Here is a 24,114-nt window from a genome sequence, read left to right on the forward strand (position 1 = left end):
TCTGTTCTCATATGTAGACTTGTAGTCCATAAAATCCATCAGGTGTAATGTTCAGCCCACCGTCAAGGAAATATACAGCTCTGTGATAAGAGATTAATACACAAATTGTCTCTTCAGAGAGGAAGAGGACTAGAACTCTAGCACCACCTATAGGAAGTAGCAATGCTGAAAGTCAATATCAACTCGCTAACGAGTCTGGTCACATGACTTAGGATAAAAAAAAAATCTTGTCGTATTGATGCTTAAAAGTCTCCTCACCTTGGCATGTCAGGCTTGACATGTCACTCTCCGCAAGGAGGAATGTTAGCCCTTGAAGAGATCCATAGTAATGGGTAGCACGGTGGCTCAGTGTATAGTACTGCAGCCTTGCAGCATTGGGGTCCTGGGTTCAAATCCCACCAAGGACAACATCTGCAAGGAGTTTGTATGTTCTCCCCATGTTTACGTGGGTTTCCTACAGGTTCTCCCGTTCCTCCCACACTCCAAAGACATACTGATAGGGAATATAGATTGTGACCCCCTAATGGTGACAGTGATGATGATATCTGTAAAGTGGCTGAAATATGATGGTCCTATATAAGCAAAGCAAAATTAAAAATAACAATAGCGGAAGCGTAATGTATGTTTATTTCCTAGGGTCTTTGGACATATCAGTTACCGGTCAGATTGGGAGCTGGTAAAAGTTGATTTTAGACCTTCGTTCTTCAGAGAGTGCACTGAGGGGGATTATGATTCCTGGAATCTCTCGAATACACAGGTATTGTATGACGATGGACAAAATGCACATATGGGTCGCTCTCCCAGGGCTGTGGGGTACTCGGTACCGGGCCGGTGTCAGCGGGATGTGTCACAGCAGCGGTGACCCGGTCCGTGGCCCTGGGCGCCCAAGTATTAGGGGAAATTGAATGGTGGAATGTAGTTAGTGGAATAGTTTGTGACGCCACCTGTGGTGTTCGGCAAGTTAGACGTTAAACCGACGCTGCATGCAGATCCACTGGGACTGATGGTATGGTGCAGCAAAGATGTAAAAGCTCCCCACAGGTGAAGCTGTAGTCCCAGGGCAGTGTAGATGTGGTTGGCACGGGGATGTAGCAGTGACGGAAGGGTAGGAAGGAGACAAAGACACAGTGGGGAGCAATTTCTGTACCTTTACTTGATAAATGCAGTCCAGGGTCCTGATTACAGATGGTACTGGAGCAGGCTAGCCTGGAAGCAGCTCAGGGATTCTCTCTCAGCAGATGGGCTGTGCAATCTCCTTCTTAGCACCTATTTCAGTGAAGTACTCCTAGTACTGAGTTACACTGAAGTTCCTCCTAATTCTCTTCTACTAGCACTCCTCGTATGGCAGACAGCTGTAGCCGCTATTCCTCTCTTGGCTCACTCCGTGCTGTTGTGCCTCCGATTCTTAGATGGGGGTAGGGCATTTACAGCCTCCTACTCCTCTGGTGTCTGTTGCAGGACCATTAGTATCCATACAACCGTGGAGACCAGGCTCCAGTTCATGCGCTCTCACTGTGAGGGAGCTCTCTTTCCTCAGCTCAACCTCCAGCTTCTCTCCACATGTCTACACACGTGGCTCTCCTCACACTAACTGACCACTCCTTCTTCTTGGCCCTCAGAGAGCACTCCTCCCTTCAATTCCGGTTCAGAGTCCCCCCTGCTGGCCTGGAGTGGAACTGTGTTGCATGTATAGGTTAACTGCGAGAGAGACCCTTCACTGCTTCCAAGCCTGACATTACCCTCTCTGGAGGAAGGCAAAGCCACTGTGGCGGCCATACTCCTGGGGGCGCCACACATACACAGGCACCGAGAAAGCAAATCTCCACCTTTTATGATGTCATATAAAGGTTCAGCATTCTGTGCCAATTAAAGATGAGCAAATCTATTGAGATTCATTTCAGGCAGATTCGCTCCAATCAGGAAGAAAATTCCCCCCCAAAAAGAGGTATTGGGCCCAAACCCTAAACCGTAATATACAAAGGGCCGGAAAGGAGATAAAAAATAATAAAAGATTATTCTCACCGATGCTAGGCCTGCCCTTCACCGGTCCTACAGATTCAGATCCCTGCCCAGTCCTTCATTCGCTTACTTACAAATATACATCTTTTAAAGCAAGAAAATACATTAGAAACAGGCTGTATAACATGAGCCATCATTAGTATGACTGGGAATTCTGTTAGCAAGGAATCTAGCATGCAGTTATCTCCCTTGATGAACCCAAGAGCGAGAAATGCATCGGGAGGCACTTGTTGTTTCAGGGCTAGTTCACTGCAAGGGTCAGCTGTGGATTGTCCTTGTCAGGGCGGGAACTATGGGGTCTATTGTCAATTCAGAACTCTGAGGGCCTCCTGCAAGCTCCACCTGGCTAACTATACAAGACGGATGTCTGGTGGTATGACTATTCCGTTTGGATCATGCTTGGGTGAGACCGTTTCTAATGTATTTTCTTCGATATATAAGATATATATTTGTAAGTATCATTGATTAAGTCATTTGTCAGATTCACATGATATACGTGAACGCCGCCTGCTCTCACTGTTATTAGCGGCAGCAGACGTTGGCTGATGGCAGTAGTAGTCCCATCAGCTGACGCCATTGACCTAAGGTAAACTTTTTACCTCCGATCATAGCTGCGGGCTTACGCTCTCATTTGATAGCGTAGGAACTGTGAGACCGGTAGCGTAATGATTTTACCGCCGATCAGAAGCTGTGCTTGCCGCGCTATCATACACATGACAGTGTGGCAAACACTGGATGTTCAGGCCCTCCAATCAAGTGAATGGGGTCCGAGTTCGGGTCCGGGTACTATTCTGGTACCCAAACCCAAACTTTTTCTTTAACTGTTCGGCCAAACACGCCGGACTCGAATATTCAGGGGTCTGCCCATCTCTATTCAGCTTTTTCGGGTTTACCAATCTTAGCTTACTTTCTGGAAGCAAATGTTTTGCCAGCTAATCACGTGATCTGGCCAGTGATTGGATATGACAGTCATGTGGTTAGGCGCTAAGTGATCAGCTGCCCAGAAACAAGCTGGAACCAGTGGTGAACGAAGCAGCAATGCTTGAGCAACGGGAGAATTAGACAAGTGAGTTTATTATTTTTAAGCATTCCTCCATCAATAGAAAAAAAATTAGACCTAACCCCTTTAAGTTTCCGTAGTAATGCCTACACGTAGTCAGAATTTTGATTCTTTTACTTTTCAACATGATTGTAGCCAGTCAGTGATAGACAGATCATAGATATCACTTTCATCTCCCTCTGGTGCAGTATGTTAAATTCTAGAAAGTGTGAAAGCTGCTTATCTTGGATCAGGCAGTGCTACACACCAGTCATTCTAATTTACTGTATGCTGTAAAACCACTGGTTTAGAATCTATTTGTTAGTGCTGACACCTAGAGGCAAATGTGAAAAATGCAATATTTTCAATTTAGTTTTTTTATTATTTTTTTTTATTTATTGACATACACCCAATACAATTCACATACAATAAATTTTGATTTTAGCAGCCCTTTGACTAATAATTGCTAAGGGTCAACAAAAAGCCAAAGATATAATAATTATTTTATGACAATATGTAGAACAAAAGAAAATGTTGGTGCGCTCAGGACGGTATGCCAGTAATTTATCTAATTTATCTACAGGGGGAGCATTGCATTATGGGTCAACGGAGGAGCTTCCGTATGAGAAAGACGTCATCATGGTGCATTAAGGGTAGAAGTTTCACCTCGGCCCTTACGTCAAGCATATGCCAGTGTGAGAGCACAGACTACGTGTGGTATGTATATTATATATATATATATTTTATATTTATTAATATATGATACTAATATTGATAATGATAATATGAGCAATAAAAAATTTATCCAAGTCAAAAGCTCTTAATAGCACATATTTAATGAGGATCTTGTTACACATATATGGTGCCCAGGAATATAAAGTTCTGTCTTTGTAATAAACTAAGATCCTCACCAAACATGTGATATTAAGAGATGAGTAAATCAAGGTCCTTACAACCCTCTAGTCTTCTCAAACATTTATACAAAATCACTGGAAGGGCTTGAGAAGAGTATAATCGTACCTCTCCTGCAAATTCAGAGAACCCACCCATGAGGAAGCAAAGATTTGAAGGGAATAGGAGGGGAATGAAGAGAAAGGAAACAGGAGTTGGAGCAGACGCCGGTAAGTAGAGGTCAATAAGTCCTTACAGTCTACCAGTCTTCTCAAACATTTATACAAGTTCACTGGAACGACCTGATAAGTGTATGACTCTATAAGCACTGCAGACTGCAAGGACCCGCCCATGAGGAAGCAAAGATGGAAGCAGGGGAATAGGAGGGGAATGAAGAAAGAGGGAACAGGAGTTGGAGAAGATGCCAGTAAGTAGCGGTCAATAAGTCCATGCAGTCTTCTCAAACATTTATACAAGACTACTTGGACTATTTGAGAAGGGTATGATTTTACCTCCCCTGCAGATTCCAAGAACCCACCCATGAGAAAGCAAAGATGGGAGGGGAATAGCAGCGTAATGAAGAGAGTAAACAGGGGTTTGAGCAGACGCCGGAAGTAGCTAAGGAAATAGAAATGAGAATATTTGAAGTCGGAGCAAATCAACTGCAGTTTAGAAGTTCAGCAGATATAGTTAGATGATATGGCTATCTTACACTAAATTAGACCTCTTATAAACAGTTCTGTGAGTTTACACATGTCAGGTGATTTACACTGTGTATAAACGCCAAATGTGTACTTCCTTGAATGAAATGTTGATGCTCATACAAACTCTTTACTTGCAGTGATTATGGATTTGAACAGGAGGTCACCCAAAAACAAACTAGCAGGTGTTTTGCCGATTTTTGGTTTAACCCGGAATCTCCACCTGAAGATTGCACAGTAGGACAATCCTACTCAAGTACAACGGGGTAAGGGTTCAGAGTTCTATTGCAAGTTCTCCATCAGGTATTGTTTGCCGTAATGACCCTGAAGAACTGAGAATTTCACCAAGGCCAAATCAAACAGATCGTGGTCCGCATTTTCATTTTAATGAAAAATTAAATATTTATTGTGTATCATCCTCATCTACTGCCTGTAGATTAGCAAGCAGTGTAGTCAGGTTGAACAAAGTAACACATGATTGCAGGATCAGACTACACATGGGGTTTGATTGTAGTCTGTTACCATGGAGATCCATTGAACGCATTAAAATGGTTGTAAAGTGTACATGTTCTGCAAGAGATTTTCTGAGAGGGTTATGTGGTGTGAGTGAATAAATATATAACAGAAAGTAGTAGTTTTTTTCTCTAACACAAGTGCTGGTAATGCTGTAGGATGAGCAGTCATTAGTTCATTGATAGGGATCCGACTGCCAGTACCTCCATGACTAATTCTGTTATTCAACGGAGCTATGTTTCACAGGTGGTAGATTGGAGCCGACCCCCATTAATCATAAAATGAGGACATATTCTGGAAAAGTGCCATAACATGATCACAGTACTTCTTTAAGGGAGACCTTTCACGGTATTTTTTTAATTAAACTTAGTACACCTTCTAATTCTTGCTGATGCACTGATTCAGGAACAGTTTTTCTTCTTCTTCTGTGACCCTCAGTTCCAAAGTTATTCCCCCCAGTAATAATGCAGCAAATTTTCCATTCAACTAACTGGGCGTGTACCATAGAACTTTAGCCGTGTTTTGATTGGCCAGTGTCAGACGAGAAAAAGCCAATGCCCACAGAGAAGTTCTGTGGTACACGCCCATTCACTAAAAGGGAAAATTTGCATCATTATTACTGGGGCATAACTTTGGAACCGAGGGGCACAGAAGAAAAAGAAAAACTGTTCTAGAATCAGTGAAGCAGCGGTGATTGGAGGAGGTACTCCTTGTAGATTAGAAAGATCCTGTGAAAAGTCATCTTTAAATAAGATTGTTGTATAAGCAAAGGAGTAACATTTATAATGGCCCTTTCTGGTTTATGAAGTACTGGACTGCTCTGTCAGAAAAGGATGGATGGTGGCATCGTTCTGGAAGTCTTCAAGCATGAAATCTAAAACACAGGCACACAGTCCACCTCTACAACATAAAAGAGAGCAAATTGAAAAATAACCCTGATAGGAATAAAAGAAGAAAAGCCCAAGATATGAAGCAAAATGCACCGTACAAAGTCATAGCACCCGAAGACCTGTTTGATAAATCATCATTGTGTCCTGATTTTCTCCAGCGCCTCTGTAATAAATGGATGGGATCAGATGTCAGATGTGAGGAATGACCTCTTAGATGTATTGAGCTGCTGCGAGGCCCACAGGTTCGCCATGTCGACTGAGCGCGACCACCTCTATTAATATCAAAGAAATTTGTGATAAATCTTACTGAGAACTCCAGGTTTTTTGTAAAACTTGATGCCAATGTATAAAGCGGATCTGACAGCTCTCAATTCAATATACAAGGGAAGGAACATTTTACCTACCGGAATCTTGTCATGGGATGTGTGATTTCACTTTTAATTTTGGGAAGACATTTCGAAACTTAACATGAGCTGCCATCATAAGGCGTGAAGCAAAGCCCTCTACTGAGAAAAGGAGTCAGTGTCTCTCCTGCAGTCAATGGCGACATCAAAACACTCTCAAATGCAGAGACAGGCACAGTATAATGATATAGTCTCCCTAGGTCTAGTGCCAGGCACGGTATAGTGATATAACCTCCCCAGGTCCAGTGCCAGGCACAGCACATTGATATAATCTCCCCAGGTCCAGTGCCAGGCACAGCACATTGATATAATCTCCCCAGGTCCAGTGCCAGGCACAGCACATTGATATAACCTCCCCAGGTCCAGTGCCAGGCACAGCACATTGATATAACCTCCCCAGGTCCAGTGCCAGGCACAGTACATTGATATAACCTCCCCAGGTCCAGTGCCAGGCACAGTACATTGATGTAACCTTCCCAGGTCCAGTGCCAGGCACAGTACATTGATATAACCTCCCCAGGTCCAGTGCCAGGCACAGTACATTGATATAACCTCCCCAGGTCCAGTTCGAGGCACAGTACATTGATATAAACTCCCCAGGTCCAGTGCCAGGCACAGCACATTGATATAATCTCCCCAGGTCCAGTGCCAGGCACAGCACATTGATATAACCTCCCCAGGTCCAGTGCCAGGCACAGTACATTGATATAACCTCCCCAGGTCCAGTGCCAGGCACAGTACATTGATATAACCTCCCCAGGTCCAGTGCCAGGCACAGTACATTGATGTAACCTTCCCAGGTCCAGTGCCAGGCACAGTACATTGATATAACCTCCCCAGGTCCAGTGCCAGGCACAGTACATTGATATAACCTCCCCAGGTCCAGTTCGAGGCACAGTACATTGATATAAACTCCCCAGGTCCAGTTCGAGGCACAGTACATTGATATAACCTCCCCAGGTCCAGTGCCAGGCACAGTACATTGATATAATCTCCCCAGGTCCAGTGCCAGGCACAGTACATTGATATAACCTTCCCAGGTCCAGTGCCAGGCACAGTACATTGATATAACCTTCCCAGGTCCAGTGCCAGGCACAGTACATTGATATAACCTCCCCAGGTCCAGTGCCAGGCACAGTACATTGATATAATCTCCCCAGGTCCAGTGCCAGGCACAGTACATTGATATAACCTTCCCAGGTCCAGTGCCAGGCACAGTACATTGATATAACCTCCCCAGGTCCAGTGCCAGGCACAGTACATTGATATAATCTCCCCAAGTCCAGTGCCAGGCACAGTACATTGATATAATCTCCCCAGGTCCAGTGCCAGGCACAGTACATTGATATAACCTTCCCAGGTCCAGTGCCAGGCACAGTACATTGATATAACCTCCCCAGGTCCAGTGCCAGGCACAGTACATTGATATAATCTCCCCAGGTCCAGTGCCAGGCACAGTACATTGATATAACCTTCCCAGGTCCAGTGCCAGGCACAGTACATTGATATAACCTCCCCAGGTCCAGTGCCAGGCACAGTACATTGATATAATCTCCCCAGGTCCAGTGCCAGGCACAGTACATTGATATAACCTCCCCAGGTCCAGTGCCAGGCACAGTACATTGATATAACCTTCCCAGGTCCAGTGCCAGGCACAGTACATTGATATAACCTCCCCAGGTCCAGTGACAGGCACAGTACATTGATATAACCTCCCCAGGTCCAGTGCCAGGCATAGTACATTGATATAACCTCCCCAGGTCCAGTGCCAGTCACAGTACATTGATATAATCTCCCCAGGTCCAGTGCCAGGCACAGTACATTGATATAATCTTCCCAGGTCCAGTGCCAGGCACAGTATATTGATATAACCTCCCCAGGTCCAGTGCCAGGCACAGTACATTGATATAACCTCCCCAGGTCCAGTTCGAGGAACAGTACATTGATATAATCTCCCCAGGTCCAGTTCGAGGCACAGTACATTGATATAACCTCCCCGGGTACAGTGCCAGGCACAGTACATTGATATAACCTCCCCAAGTACAGAGCCAGGCACAGTACATTGATATAACCTCCCCAGGTCCAGTGCCAGGCACAGTACATTGATATAACCTCCCCAGGTCCAGTGCCAGGCACAGTACATTGATATAACCTCCCCGGGTCCAGTGCCAGGCACAGTACATTGATATAACCTCCCCAGGTCCAGTGCCAGGCACAGTACATTGATATAATCTCCCCAGGTCCAGTGCCAGGCACAGTACATTGATATAACGTCCCCAGGTCCAGTTCGAGGCACAGTACATTGATATAATCTCCCCAGGTCCAGTTCGAGGCACAGTACATTGATATAACCTCCCCGGGTACAGTGCCAGGCACAGTACATTGATATAACCTCCCCAGGTCCAGTGCCAGGCACAGTACATTGATATAACCTCCCCAGGTCCAGTGCCAGACACAGTACATTGATATAACCTCCCCGGGTCCAGTGCCAGGCACAGTACATTGATATAACCTCCCCAGGTCCAGTGCCAGGCACAGTACATTGATAGAATCTCCCCAGGTCCAGTGCCAGGCACAGTACATTGATATAACCTCCCCAGGTCCAGTGCCAGGCACAGTACATTGATATAATCTCCCCAGGTCCAGTGCCAGGCACAGTACATTGATATAACCTTCCCAGGTCCAGTGCCAGGCACAGTACATTGATATAACCTCCCCAGGTCCAGTGCCAGGCACAGTACATTGATATAACCTTCCCAGGTCCAGTGCCAGGCACAGTACATTGATATAACCTTCCCAGGTCCAGTGCCAGGCACAGTACATTGATATAACCTCCCCAGGTCCAGTGACAGGCACAGTACATTGATATAACCTCCCCAGGTCCAGTGCCAGGCATAGTACATTGATATAACCTCCCCAGGTCCAGTGCCAGTCACAGTACATTGATATAATCTCCCCAGGTCCAGTGCCGGGCACAGTACATTGATATAACCTTCCCAGGTCCAGTGCCAGGCACAGTACATTGATATAACCTCCCCAGGTCCAGCGCCAGGCACAGTACATTGATATAACCTCCCCAGGTCCAGTTCGAGGAACAGTACATTGATATAATCTCCCCAGGTCCAGTTCGAGGCAGAGTACATTGATATAACCTCCCCGGGTACAGTGCCAGGCACAGTACATTGATATAACCTCCCCAGGTCCAGTGCCAGGCACAGTACATTGATATAACCTCCCCAGGTCCAGTGCCAGGCACAGTACATTGATATAACCTCCCCAGGTCCAGTGACAGGCACAGTACATTGATATAACCTCCCCAGGTCCAGTGCCAGGCACAGTACATTGATATAACCTCCCTAGGTCCAGTGCCAGTCACAGTACATTGACATAACCTCCCCAGGTCCAGTGCCAGGCACAGTACATTGATATAATCTCCCCAGGTCCAGTGCCAGGCACAGTACATTGATATAACCTCCCCAGGTCCAGTGCCAGGCACAGTACATTGATATAACCTCCCCAGGTCCAGTGCCAGGCACAGTACATTGATATAACCTTCCCAGGTCCAGTGCCAGGCACAGTACATTGATATAACCTCCCCAGGTCCAGTGACAGGCACAGTACATTGATATAACCTCCCCAGGTCCAGTGCCAGGCACAGTACATTGATATAACCTCCCCAGGTCCAGTGCCAGTCACAGTACATTGATATAATCTCCCCAGGTCCAGTGCCAGGCACAGCACATTGATATAATCTTCCCAGGTCCAGTGCCAGGCACAGTACATTGATATAATCTTCCCAGGTCCAGTGCCAGGCACAGTACATTGATATAACCTCCCCGGGTACAGTGCCAGGCACAGTACATTGATATAACCTCCCCAGGTCCAGTGCCAGGCACAGTACATTGATATAACCTTCCCAGGTCCAGTGCCAGGCACAGCACATTGATATAACCTCCCCGGGTCCAGTGCCAGGCACAGTACATTGATATAACCTCCCCAGGTCCAGTGCCAGGCACAGTACATTGATATAACCTCCCCGGGTACAGTGCCAGGCACAGTACATTGATATAACCTCCACAGGTCCAGTGCCAGGCACAGTACATTGATATAACCTTCCCAGGTCCAGTGCCAGGCACAGCACATTGATATAACCTCCCCGGGTCCAGTGCCAGGCACAGTACATTGATATAACCTCCCTGGGTACAGTGGCAGGCACAGTACATTGATATAACCTCCCCGGGTACAGTGCCAGGCACAGTACATTGACATAACCTCCCCAGGTCCAGTGCCAGGCACAGTACATTGATATAACCTCCCCAGGTCCAGTGCCAGGCACAGTACATTGATACAATCTCCCCAGGTCCAGTGCCAGGCACAGTACATTGATATAATCTCCCCAGGTCCAGTGCCAGGCACAGTACATTGATATAACCTCCCCAGGTCCAGTGCCAGGCACAGTACATTGATATAACCTCCCCGGGTACAGTGCCAGGCACAGTACATTGATATAACCTCCCCAGGTCCAGTGCCAGGAACAGTACATTGATATAACCTCCTCGGGTACAGTGCCAGGCACAGAACATTGATATAATCTTCCCAGGTCCAGTGCCAGGCACAGTACATTGATATAATCTTCCCAGGTCCAGTGCCAGGCACAGTACATTGATATAACCTCCCCGGGTACAGTGCCAGGCACAGTACATTGATATAACCTCCCCAGGTCCAGTGCCAGGCACAGTACATTGATATAACCTTCCCAGGTCCAGTGCCAGGCACAGCACATTGATATAACCTCCCCGGGTCCAGTGCCAGGCACAGTACATTGATATAACCTCCCCAGGTCCAGTGCCAGGCACAGTACATTGATATAACCTCCCCGGGTACAGTGCCAGGCACAGTACATTGATATAACCTCCACAGGTCCAGTGCCAGGCACAGTACATTGATATAACCTTCCCAGGTCCAGTGCCAGGCACAGCACATTGATATAACCTCCCCGGGTCCAGTGCCAGGCACAGTACATTGATATAACCTCCCTGGGTACAGTGGCAGGCACAGTACATTGATATAACCTCCCCGGGTACAGTGCCAGGCACAGTACATTGACATAACCTCCCCAGGTCCAGTGCCAGGCACAGTACATTGATATAACCTCCCCAGGTCCAGTGCCAGGCACAGTACATTGATACAATCTCCCCAGGTCCAGTGCCAGGCACAGTACATTGATATAATCTCCCCAGGTCCAGTGCCAGGCACAGTACATTGATATAACCTCCCCAGGTCCAGTGCCAGGCACAGTACATTGATATAACCTCCCCGGGTACAGTGCCAGGCACAGTACATTGATATAACCTCCCCAGGTCCAGTGCCAGGAACAGTACATTGATATAACCTCCTCGGGTACAGTGCCAGGCACAGTACATTGATATAACCTCCCCAGGTCCAGTGTCAGGCACAGTACATTGATATAACCTCCCCAGGTCCACTGCCAGGCACAGTACATTGATATAACCTCCCCGGGTACAGTGCCAGGCACAGTACATTGATATAACCTCCCCAGGTCCAGTGCCAGGAACAGTACATTGATATAACCTCCTCGGGTACAGTGCCAGGCACAGTACATTGATATAACCTCCCCAGGTCCAGTGGCAGGCACAGTACATTGATATAACCTCCCCAGGTCCAGTGCCAGGCACAGTACATTGATATAATCTCCCCAGGTCCAGTGCCAGGCACAGTACATTGATATAACCTCCCCAGGTCCAGTGCCAGGCACAGTACATTGATATAACCTCCCCAGGTCCAGTGCCAGGCACAGTACATTGATATAATCTCCCCAGGTCCAGTGCCAGGCACAGTACATTGATATAACCTCCCCAGGTCCAGTGCCAAGCACAGTACATTGATATAACCTCCCCAGGTCCACTGCCAGGCACAGTACATTGATATAACCTCCCCAGGTCCAGTGCCAGGCATAGTACATTGATATAACCTCCCCAGGTCCAGTGCCAGGCACAGTACATTGATATAACCTCCCCAGGTCCAGTGCCAGGCACAGTACATTGATATAACCTCCCCAGGTCCAGTGCCAGGCACAGTACATTGATATAACCTCCCCAGGTCCAGTGCCAGGCACAGTACATTGATATAACCTCCCCAGGTCCAGTGCCAGGCACAGTACATTGATATAACCTCCCCGGGTACAGTGCCAGGCACAGTACATTGATATAACCTCCCCAGGTCCAGTTCCAGGAACAGTACATTGATATAACCTCCTCGGGTACAGTGCCAGGCACAGTACATTGATATAACCTCCCCGGGTACAGTGCCAGGCACAGTACATTGATATAACCTCCCCAGGTCCAGTGCCAGGCACAGTACATTGATATAACCTTCCCAGGTCCAGTGCCAGGCACAGCACATTGATATAACCTCCCCGGGTCCAGTGCCAGGCACAGTACATTGATATAACCTCCCCAGGTCCAGTGCCAGGCACAGTACATTGATATAACCTCCCCGGGTACAGTGCCAGGCACAGCACATTGATATAACCTCCCCGGGTCCAGTGCCAGGCACAGTACATTGATATAACCTCCCTGGGTACAGTGGCAGGCACAGTACATTGATATAACCTCCCCGGGTACAGTGCCAGGCACAGTACATTGATATAACCTCCCCAGGTCCAGTGCCAGGCACAGTACATTGATATAACCTCCCCAGGTCCAGTGCCAGGCACAGTACATTGATACAATCTCCCCAGGTCCAGTGCCAGGCACAGTACATTGATATAATCTCCCCAGGTCCAGTGCCAGGCACAGTACATTGATATAACCTCCCCAGGTCCAGTGCCAGGAACAGTACATTGATATAACCTCCTCGGGTACAGTGCCAGGCACAGTACATTGATATAACCTCCCCAGGTCCAGTGTCAGGCACAGTACATTGATATAACCTCCCCAGGTCCACTGCCAGGCACAGTACATTGATATAACCTCCCCGGGTACAGTGCCAGGCACAGTACATTGATATAACCTCCCCAGGTCCAGTGCCAGGAACAGTACATTGATATAACCTCCTCGGGTACAGTGCCAGGCACAGTACATTGATATAACCTCCCCAGGTCCAGTGGCAGGCACAGTACATTGATATAACCTCCCCAGGTCCAGTGCCAGGCACAGTACATTGATATAATCTCCCCAGGTCCAGTGCCAGGCACAGTACATTGATATAACCTCCCCAGGTCCAGTGCCAGGCACAGTACATTGATATAACCTCCCCAGGTCCAGTGCCAGGCACAGTACATTGATATAATCTCCCCAGGTCCAGTGCCAGGCACAGTACATTGATATAACCTCCCCAGGTCCAGTGCCAAGCACAGTACATTGATATAACCTCCCCAGGTCCACTGCCAGGCACAGTACATTGATATAACCTCCCCAGGTCCAGTGCCAGGCATAGTACATTGATATAACCTCCCCAGGTCCAGTGCCAGGCACAGTACATTGATATAACCTCCCCAGGTCCAGTGCCAGGCACAGTACATTGATATAACCTCCCCAGGTCCAGTGCCAGGCACAGTACATTGATATAACCTCCCCAGGTCCAGTGCCAGGCACAGTACATTGATATAACCTCCCCAGGTCCACTGCCAGGCACAGTACATTGATATAACCTCCCCGGGTACAGTGCCAGGCACAGTACATTGATATAACCTCCCCAGGTCCAGTGCCAGGAACAGTACATTGATATAACCTCCTCGGGTACAGTGCCAGGCACAGTACATTGATATAACCTCCCCAGGTCCAGTGCCAGGCACAGTACATTGATATAACCTCCCCAGGTCCAGTGCCAGGCACAGTACATTGATATAATCTCCCCAGGTCCAGTGCCAGGCACAGTACATTGATATAGGCTCCCCAGGTCCAGTGCCAGGCACAGTACATTGATATAACCTCCCCAGGTCCAGTGCCAAGCACAGTACATTGATATAACCTCCCCAGGTCCACTGCCAGGCACAGTACATTGATATAACCTCCCCAGGTCCAGTGCCAGGCACAGTACATTGATATAACCTCCCCAGGTCAAGTGCCAGGCACAGTACATTGATATAACCTCCCCAGGTCCAGTGCCAGGCACAGTACATTGATATAACCTCCCCAGGTCCAGTGCCAGGCACAGTACATTGATATAACCTCCCCAGGTCCAGTGCCAGGCACAGTACATTGATATAACCTCCCCAGGTCCAGTGCCAGGAACAGTACATTGATATAACCTCCTCGGGTACAGTGCCAGGCACAGTACATTGATATAACCTCCCCAGGTCCAGTGCCAGGCACAGTACATTGATATAACCTCCCCAGGTCCAGTGCCAGGCACAGTACATTGATATAACCTCCCCAGGTCCAGTGCCAGGCACAGTACATTGATATAGCCTCCCAAGGTCCAGTGCCAGGCACAGTAAACTGGCAATAATCTAGGAAGTCAAAAAAGTTACAACTCTTTAATCTAAACCAATGTTTGTTAAAAAAAAAAAAAAAAAAAGCCCTAAATGGTTTCTGGTCCAGAAGGGCTAAAATATTTGGATCTGATAAATATTGGACTTCAGCGAACGCTCCGATAGCCGGATCGTCGTGTAGCTGCGACATTTAGAAATGTTGCCAGTCTTCCCCAGTCTGCAGTCCCTCATTTTGATTCACCCGGCATCAACCGCCCGATTAATTAAATCCACTGTTAGTGTTCTCCAACCGAGTCGGCGTCCATGAAATTCCTAGAGCATAGGAGCCAATGAAGAGGAAAGCACGTCTTCCATTGGAATAAACAACCCGACCCTTTGAAAAATAATTGCCTACTTTACATTTACATTTACATGACCCATCCAATTTTAAAAGGATTTTGGTTTACTGCAAGCCTGAGACTGCTTAGTGAAGCGAAGCCCGTGAGAGCGTTATCTCGGCTTCATCTGGGAGGATACTGCATTTCTTGTGTGGCACGGCGGCCTGTGACGGGCTCTCGCGCTCACTGTGCCGTTCTGCTACTGGCCCATTTGTGGTTGTTATCTAGGATTAGGGACGTGGAAGCCACATTTAGGCTACGTGCACATGCTGCGGATTGCTCTGCGATTTTGCCCTGCGGTTTTTCATCTCCACAATGGAGGAGATGGCAAACCACAGCAGAATCCGCAGAAAGAACTGACATGTCAATTCTTTCTGCGGTTTTGAAACCACAGCAAATCTGCGCGGAAAAATTCGCACCGTCTGAACTGCGTTTTTTTTTCCATAGGGAATAATGGTACTGTACACCGCAGCAAAAACTGCAGCGGATCCGCAGCAGAATCCGCAGCGTGTGCACACAGCCTTACAGCGTCGGCCCTTCCAGGGAGTTAATGCAGAACAGAATAAGCCATTCTGTGACACAACACATCTGCTAAATTATTGATGAGAGTCGTTATGTAGTAAAGAGCAAAGGGCATTAGAAAGGTTACAGCGCTGGAGAAAAATCTTGAATGTGATATTTAGCTGTTTCTATACCTTCTAAGGCTAAGTGCACACGTACCGGAACTCTCGCGGAAATTACCGCGAGAATTCCGGAATTCCAGTCCGCGGGAAAATCGCATTTTAAATTCCCGCGATTTTCCCGCGGAAAAACTAGCATTTTGCAAGCGTAATTAGCTTGCAAAATGCTAGCGTTCTCCAAGCGATCTGTAGCATCGCTTGGAGAACTGATTGACAGGTTGGTCACACTCGTCAAACATAGTGTTTGACAAGTGTGACCAACTTTTTACTACTGAGGCCGCCTATGCGGCATCAATAGTAAAAGATAGAATGTAAAAAAAAAAAAAATAGTGTTATTCTTACCCTCCGACGTCCCGCGCAGGCGTTCCCAGTAATCCTTTGCGAAAATGCCCGCGATGACGTCAGTGATCGCGACGTCTCGCAGTGATTCGCGATGACGTCGCGCGAATGACCGCGAGACTTCGCGATCCCGCGAGAACGGACGCCATCGCGGGCATTTTCGCAAAGGATTACTGGGAACGAGAGCGTGAAGAGAAGCAGGAAGACTGCGCGGGACGTCGGAAGGTAAGAATAACAATATTTTTTATTTTTAAATTCTATTTTTTGCAGGGATATGGTACCCAGGGCCCGGAGGACAGTCTCCTCTCCTCCGGACCGTGGGTACCATCCGCAAATGTTCTGCTTACTTTCCGCATGGTGTGCACAGCCACTTGCGGGAAGTAAGCGGAACAATGCATTCCTATGGGTGCGGGATCACCGCGATTCCGCAAATTAATGAGCATGCTGCGGTTTTTACCGCGAAGCGATTCCGCCGAGGTAAAAACCGCAGCATTAGCACAGCATTGCGGAATCCCATAGGAATGCATGGGATGCTTATTTTTCGCGTTTTCGCAGCAAAATCGCGCGGTTAAAACCGCCGCGGAAACGCAAAAAAAACGCCACGTGTGAACTCAGCCTAATAGTTAAGCCCTACATTTTGGAACATTTTAAGAACCACATGGTCTCACCCCAGAATACCCAGAAATGCCACAACGGGTGTACCCTCCCTCTCACAACACTTGGGGCAATGGTGTAGGGGGTGGACTGACCTATGGACCTGTCTCATGAAGAGGAAAATGTAAAGAGATGATGTATACAACGCTTTATTATGACTTGTTTGTATATGTGTGGGACAACAGGTGGAATTAGGGAAAGATGGTGTAGTACCCAGTTTTGGCCACAAGATGGAGACAGAGAGCAGTGAGAAAAGGGCTCAAAAGCAAGCCTTAGGCTAGAGAAACTGCATAGTCATGGTGGGTGGAGTTACAGGACTGAGAAGGGGATTTCCAGAAAGGGAAGATATAAGGAAGGAGAGTCCCAGGGGAAGGGCAGACACCCAGGAGGAAGAGAGAAGCCAGAAGAGCTCAGAAAGGACAGAAGAGAGAGAGTCGGTGACTTGGAGAAGGGGGTGGCCCTGAGAGGACAGCTGCAGGACGGGACGGCAGTGTCTAATGGAGGTCTGGGGTACAGGACGGCTGGACACCAAAGAGTGAGTAGGTGTTGCAGCAGGCAGACTCGGACAGGGGAATCGCTGTGGCCGTGGGCCTAACGGCAGCCACAGAGAAGGAACCCAGGGGTCTTATCGGACAGAGGCAGAAGGAAAGTGACGGGTACTCAGGCCAGGGAGCAGTGGCTGTTGAGTCTGCTGTGGATGTCAAGAGGACACCCAATAAAGTTTGGACGTTATTGAACGGATTTCTGCGTCTGTCTCCCGTCTGTTCCACAGCCGAAAGGGACCACCCCCAGTTGGTACACGTACTACAATGGCATAGTCAAGCATTCTGCATCCTTAGCCCGTGGATCGTTAGCGCTCCATGAGGTCCTTCCCCCAGTGCTATTGTGATTATGGTTTGCCCTTTGACCCTCTAGCTTTTTCCACTTTTTGTTGATAGCCAGCATAAAATAACAAAAAAAAAGTTATGCATCGTTATCATTTTAATTCTTTATTTTTGTTGTAATTTTGTGTTTTTTAATGCAATTCTATTACACTAACCCTAACCTGAGTCTAAGGCCGGTGTCACAGTACCTTAGAATACGGCTGAGTACTATGCAAGAAAACATCACTTCGTACTCGTCCCAGTGTTACTCTATGGGGCAGCTCACATCAGCGTTTATTTTCTCAGCCATATTCAGCTGAGACTCGTCCAAAACTCGCCAATGCAAGCCTATGGGTGCGAGAAAAAAAATTGTGCAGCGCTCGAACCATGCGAGTGCTGTCTGACTATTACGCATCGGTGTTCTGATGTCAGTGCTAGCGTTGTAGGAGAATTTCCCACCGCGCTCGTGCTGACGTCACATAGGTGAAGTGAGTTCATTGGCTTTGAACTCCCAGGACCTTTGAACTCCCAGGACCTGTCTACGACAATGGCATTGGTGGAATGGGCAAGGTCGTAAGTAGGGTTTAATTAAGATTTATTAAAGGAGTCTGTGTCATTCTTTCAATTAAAGGACTCTATTCTGGGTGTCTGTGTTTTTATACAACATGACTATGGGGTTAGTAATGGGGGTGTCTTATTGACGCTTCTCCATTACGAATCTCATGGCTTGATGTCACCTGACAATAAAAAGGTGACATCAAACCCCCCGAACTATCACCCCACTTGCCACCGCTACAGTGCAAGTGGGAAGGGCAAGGCTAAGTGCCAGAATTGGCATATCTTATAGATGTGCCTTTTCTGGGGTGGCTGAGAGCTGATGTTTTTAGCCCGGGGGGAACAGTATCCATGGCCCTTTCCTAGGCTATTAATATCAGCCCGCAGCTGTCTGCATAGCCTTTGCTTGTTATTATTAATAGGGGGACCCTACATCATTTTTTTTAGAGTCCCCCATTTTAATAGCCAGTAAAGTCTAAGTATATAGCTGTGAGCTGATATTAATAGCTTGGGAAGCTCCATATAAAGGTTCCCAGGCTATAAATATCTGTCCCCAGCTGACGGCTTTCCCTCCGCTTGTTAAGAATAATAAATCTTTTTCAGAAAAATCTTTTATTAATTAAATACATGTACAGTAAGCTGCACACACTGTACTAATTGTATTTGTCACTGACATCTGTATATCTACCTATTCTATGTGTATTTACTGTATGTAATCCATCTCTTCTATCCTGTCGGCTCCTGCAGTGATTTTACAGAACATGGCAGATGAATTGACGGCTTTTCTTCTATCTATCTATCTATCTATCTAATAGAAAAACCTCATCTTCTATGTGGGTTTTTTTTTTCTTTTTTTCTTCCTTTCTTTTCCTCTCCCTCTCTCCCTTTTATTTTTATCAGATAACTTCTTTTATAATCATTTCCCTGTTTGAGCATGGGGATTTTGCAATCTTCTTAAATAAATGGGAACTATAAGGACAATTTTACCTGATAAAATAAAAGGGAGAGAGGGAGAGGAAAAGAAAGGAAGAAAAAAAAAAACCCACATAGAAAATGAGGTTTTTTATTAGATTCCAAGTAATATACATTCCACCTACAACTAGACTCCCAACACTTTGGAGAGGTGTTCATGTGGTTTTAATCGATGATAATTGATTGAACGGTGGAACTTTTTTTTTTTTCTTCCCCTATATAAATGTGTCTTTTAAAGATATATATGATTTTACCTGATGAAGGCTAATTTTATGCATAGCCGAAACGCGTTGTGTTTTTATGTCTAATAATAAACTGGATATTCCTTGAAATATTCGGAGTAATTAATGAATCAGCCGGAAGCGCTCCTTGACAAACTGGAAATCCTTTTCTGCAGTCGGATGTAAATCGGATGCTAGGCGTGAAAAATCGGATTGTACTCGCATTACACTCGCATTACACTCGTGTGACTCTCGGCAGGGAAACTCGGACCGATTTTTTTCATACGTGTAGTGTGACTCCGGCCTAAACCTAGCCCTAATCCCAGTCTGAATCCTATCTCTTAGTTAGGGTTGGAAAAAGTGTGTAAAAACGTAAAATGTTTTATAATGTGAGTTTTTGTTTTATGTTTTGTTGTTTTTTTTTTTTGTTTTTTTAACAATAAATCCTTTTTAAAAAATCTGGAACATCTCTCCCAGCAAATCTCTGTCTCTCCTCAGCAAAATTAAAAGTGAAAGGGGAGACGGAGTACAGTACACAGTCGGGATGAGTTTTTTATTGGCTGCTCTGCTCCGCATAGGGAGCGACTAAGATGACAAAGCTTTCTTCAATAAACGGAGTGCTTTGTCATCTCGGTCGCTGCCTATGCAGAGCGCAGCAGCTGATGACAAACTCATCTCAACTGATGCACTCTGCAAAGTAACTGAGAGAGGGCCTCTTTGTAGACATTTATGGCTCCAGCTAGTATGTGTATATATACAGTACATTTGTCTTCATCTGTATATTATATTCCAGGTATAGGAAAGTCGTATCTAACGTATGCGAAGGCGGCGTCGACCTGCAGGAAAATCTAGCACATTACCAGTGTCCTTTAATGGCACCAAAAGGTTTGAGAATCACCATCAAAGGAGACTCGATGGCTGTAAAGCCGGGAGAGGACATCACATTTATCGTACAGCAGGAGCAGGTAACCTCGCAGTCATTAATCAGTGTTATGCACAGAATCTACAATTATTTTCTGTCCTGATTTATTGGTTTATGTTGTGTTTTTATGTCTATTCATTTTTGCTGCGTCTGTTTTCTGCAATGGGTTACACCTTTTACGATAGGCAAGAGCTGCATTCATAACGCTGCTGGCTGTGGTTCACATCCCTATTACTTCAGCTGGGCATGGAGAAGAATATCAGGACGCTCCATGCCCAGCTCTCCAGATAATAGCATTCTAAAACTGGACTCATAGAATGTTCATTAGAATATCAGGCAGGAAAAAACTTTCAAAAAGAATTAGGCAGCCATTCTGACACAGCAAGTTTACCAGCCTCACCAGGTCTAAGAAATCCCTAAGCCAAACTACCCATAATAGTGCAAGTCGGTAAAGTGCTATGTGATAATAACAGTAAAATACTACATGGTCATTGTGTAAGAAGTAAAAACCACAAGACTGGTGAAACTCCACTCAAACCCGATGCTCATTTCACAGAAACAGATTCGTCCAGGGGTCGGAACGCGCGTTGGGGTGGCAGTGCAGATCTGCGATTATTTTCTCAATAAGACTTGGCATGATTAATCAATATGAGCAAGCGGCTGTGGCTTTGATATTCGGATCGCACTCACCCATTCAAGTCTATAGGTGCGAGTGAAACATCGCGCTCCACTCGGATGTCATTTGAGTGCAGACCAATGAACTCACACAGAGACAATGGAGAAGATGGATAAATTAAGCTCACCGACTTCTCCACACTAGTGAAATAATTCTTTCATGCGAAAGAATAGGCTCACACTAAGGTGACACTCGGATCTATCTGGCAGAGTTTGATCTGAGTGTCATTAGCATAATCAGTCAGATTCTCTTGCATGAGAGAAGAACTGCGCCACTAGAGAGCGCTGCACAAAACTTTTTTACATGCTTTTTGGATATTTTTATTTTTAGTGGTTTATTATAGATATAAGCAAATTAGAATTTTACGTTTTTGTCTACATTTTTTCTTGTACCTTTAGCATTTATAAAAAAAACCTATATATGTCAACATCAATGTTCACTTATAAACACACATACTAATTGTCCCAATACACAGCAGTTATGGTACAGACAGAGATGTGGATAATGGTCCTGGTGCATCATGGTCTGATAGAAGTTAGGCCTCATTCAGACGTCTGCCTTTCTCACGTACAAGACCCATTTTTCAGTTATCAGAGTGTGGTCCGAGTAGCATCCATTTTTCTCGTACGTGGAGTTAAAAGAAAAAAAAGTTTCCCGCCTTCTCCTTACTGTTAGATCATGAAAATCAGACTGCACTCGGATGTCATTTAAGTGCAGTCTCATTTTTTTCACGGACCCATAGACGTGCCGATTTTTATTTGATTCAACTTGGATCAAAATCAGACATATGTCCGTGATTTTCTGGCTTTAGGATTTTAACTTCCATTGATTATATCTCAGCTCTGAAATACCCCTCTAAATTCGACCTTTACATTGACCTCCGTTTCTAATAGTGAAATATTTTGCATTTTTCTTCCAGGGAGATATTTTAAACACTAAATATCAAGTGGATTTGGGAGACGGGTTCAAGGCTATTTATGTGAATCTTACACTGACGGGCGAACCCATCCGCCACCGATATGAGAGTCCGGGAATATACAAGGTGACTGTTAAAGCGGAGAATGTGGCTGGACATGATGACGCCATCATCTACGTACAGGTCATCAGTAAGTGGCGTCAGTCATTCATTTTTAGCTCTGTGAATGTTCTACATTACTTAAACATTTGTCATATCAAATCCCTCACACTGCCTATATGGGCATGCAAGTCTTTCAAAGCTAAATTCATTGACACCTTTATATCTTCTATCTGTTGCTGCATTCCTGAGTGATTAGCATTTTTAGTCATTTACAAATAAGGTGCGAAGTGCTCTGGACACCATGGAACATTTCTCCAGCTTCTGCCTTGCGAGGTTGTTTCCCTGCCCAGCACCAGCCTCTTGAGCTTGAATGATAGCTCACTGTCTGTGTGATGTCAGGCAAAGAAATCAGATGGTGAGCTATTGATCAAGGTGAGAGGCTGGTGCTGGGTGGGAAACAATTTCCAGAGGCAGAAGCTGGGGAAATGTTCCATGGAGCCAGAGCACTTCGCACTTTATTTGCATATGACTTAAAATGCTTATTATTCAGGAATGCAACAACAGATAGAAGATATAAAGGTGTCAATGGATTTGGCCTTCAAAGACCTGTAGGCTCATATATGCGGATTGATCTTACTGATTGCCTTTAAGCTGTGTCTTATTCTTTATTCACAGCCATCCTTGGGGTAGTGTGTGGCCATCAGATTCCACTCCCCCCTGACCCCTGACTCTTTCAGGAGGGGACTCAACAGTTGATAGCTCCAAACTTTCACCTAGGTGAAAGCCTGGGCAGATGCTGGGAGCAAGACTGAGGCTTTCTTGGCTTTGGGTAAGGGAGAATACTTGTCCCTGACCTTCACTGTGGTCTTCTGGCTCGGAGAGACGGGGAATGGTTTTGGGGGCCCTTCTCTTGTTGATGAGGGTTTTAAGAGACAAACATCCACGCACACATTTTTTTTGTGGCACCTTTAGTCACAGAGCATGATCATCGGCCGTCAAAAAAAGCAATGCAGCTCATATAGCTAATACACTGTGTTTCCATAATATATGGAAAAATGGAGAAAAGCTGTCCAAAACACACAAAGTCTCCGCATGATTAACTACTAAGTGTGAAATAATATGAGAAGCCAAGATTTATATATATACATTACATTAATGATATGTAATATAATAGGTCATTATATAAATACCTGTATAAGACCATGCTTAATGTATATAATTACGCTCTTTACTTGCAGACGATTGGTTCTGCAAAATGGCCAATTTTTATACCAGTACAGACTATGTAAGGATATTGTGCATTAACGCAGCCATTTATTATAATTACTGCTAATATACTACATGATTATAGGTATATATTCATAAGTCATTTACAGAATGTACGCATTTAAGATTCATATTATTAGATGTGTAAGAAATTACAACATATGGATGTGCTGAGTAATGGGAAAACTAGAGAAGAACACCAGTACGGCAGTGTCAGCCCAGTCTGGATGGAAATGCATGAAGGAGGCCTTCACAAGAATTGGTTATATCCAAGAGGGCCGCATGGATAAAAGACCATGTCGTTACCTTAATTGGGGGGGACGGATAGGGTCCCATGTTATTACCTTAATTAGGGGTTCATATATGGCCCATAATATTACCTTAATTAGGGGTTCAGATAGGGTCCATGTAATTACCTTAATTAGGGGTTCAGATAGGGCCCATAATATTACCTTAATTAGGGGTTCAGATAGGGTCCATGTAATTACCTTAATTAGGGGTTCAGATAGGGCCCATAATATTACCTTAATTAGGGGTTCAGATAGGGTCCATGTAATTACCTTAATTAGGGGTTCAGATAGGGCCCATAATATTACCTTAATTAGGGGTTCAGATAGGGTCCATGTAATTACCTTAATTAGGGGTTCAGATAGGGCCCA

The 24,114-nt window shown here is 45.8% G+C and overlaps 1 protein-coding gene across 2 annotated transcripts in view; it reads left to right on the plus strand.

Annotated features, from left to right (window-relative positions):
* SORCS2 (sortilin related VPS10 domain containing receptor 2) overlaps positions 1–24,114 on the plus strand; it is a 1,190,324-nt gene that overhangs the window by 1,113,647 nt on the left and 52,563 nt on the right. For both annotated transcript variants that reach the window (XM_073574542.1, XM_073574543.1), the window contains exons 15-19: positions 637–757; positions 3,642–3,775; positions 4,791–4,916; positions 20,367–20,538; positions 22,091–22,277. In XM_073574542.1, the coding sequence (XP_073430643.1) occupies positions 637–757; positions 3,642–3,775; positions 4,791–4,916; positions 20,367–20,538; positions 22,091–22,277 (740 nt within the window). The remainder of the gene's footprint in view (positions 1–636; positions 758–3,641; positions 3,776–4,790; positions 4,917–20,366; positions 20,539–22,090; positions 22,278–24,114) is intronic.

The sequence above is a fragment of the Dendrobates tinctorius genome, unplaced genomic scaffold (assembly GCF_039654945.1).
Source record: "Dendrobates tinctorius isolate UK_male_01 unplaced genomic scaffold, ASM3965494v1 ptg000039l, whole genome shotgun sequence".
Lineage (NCBI taxonomy): Eukaryota > Metazoa > Chordata > Amphibia > Anura > Dendrobatidae > Dendrobates > Dendrobates tinctorius.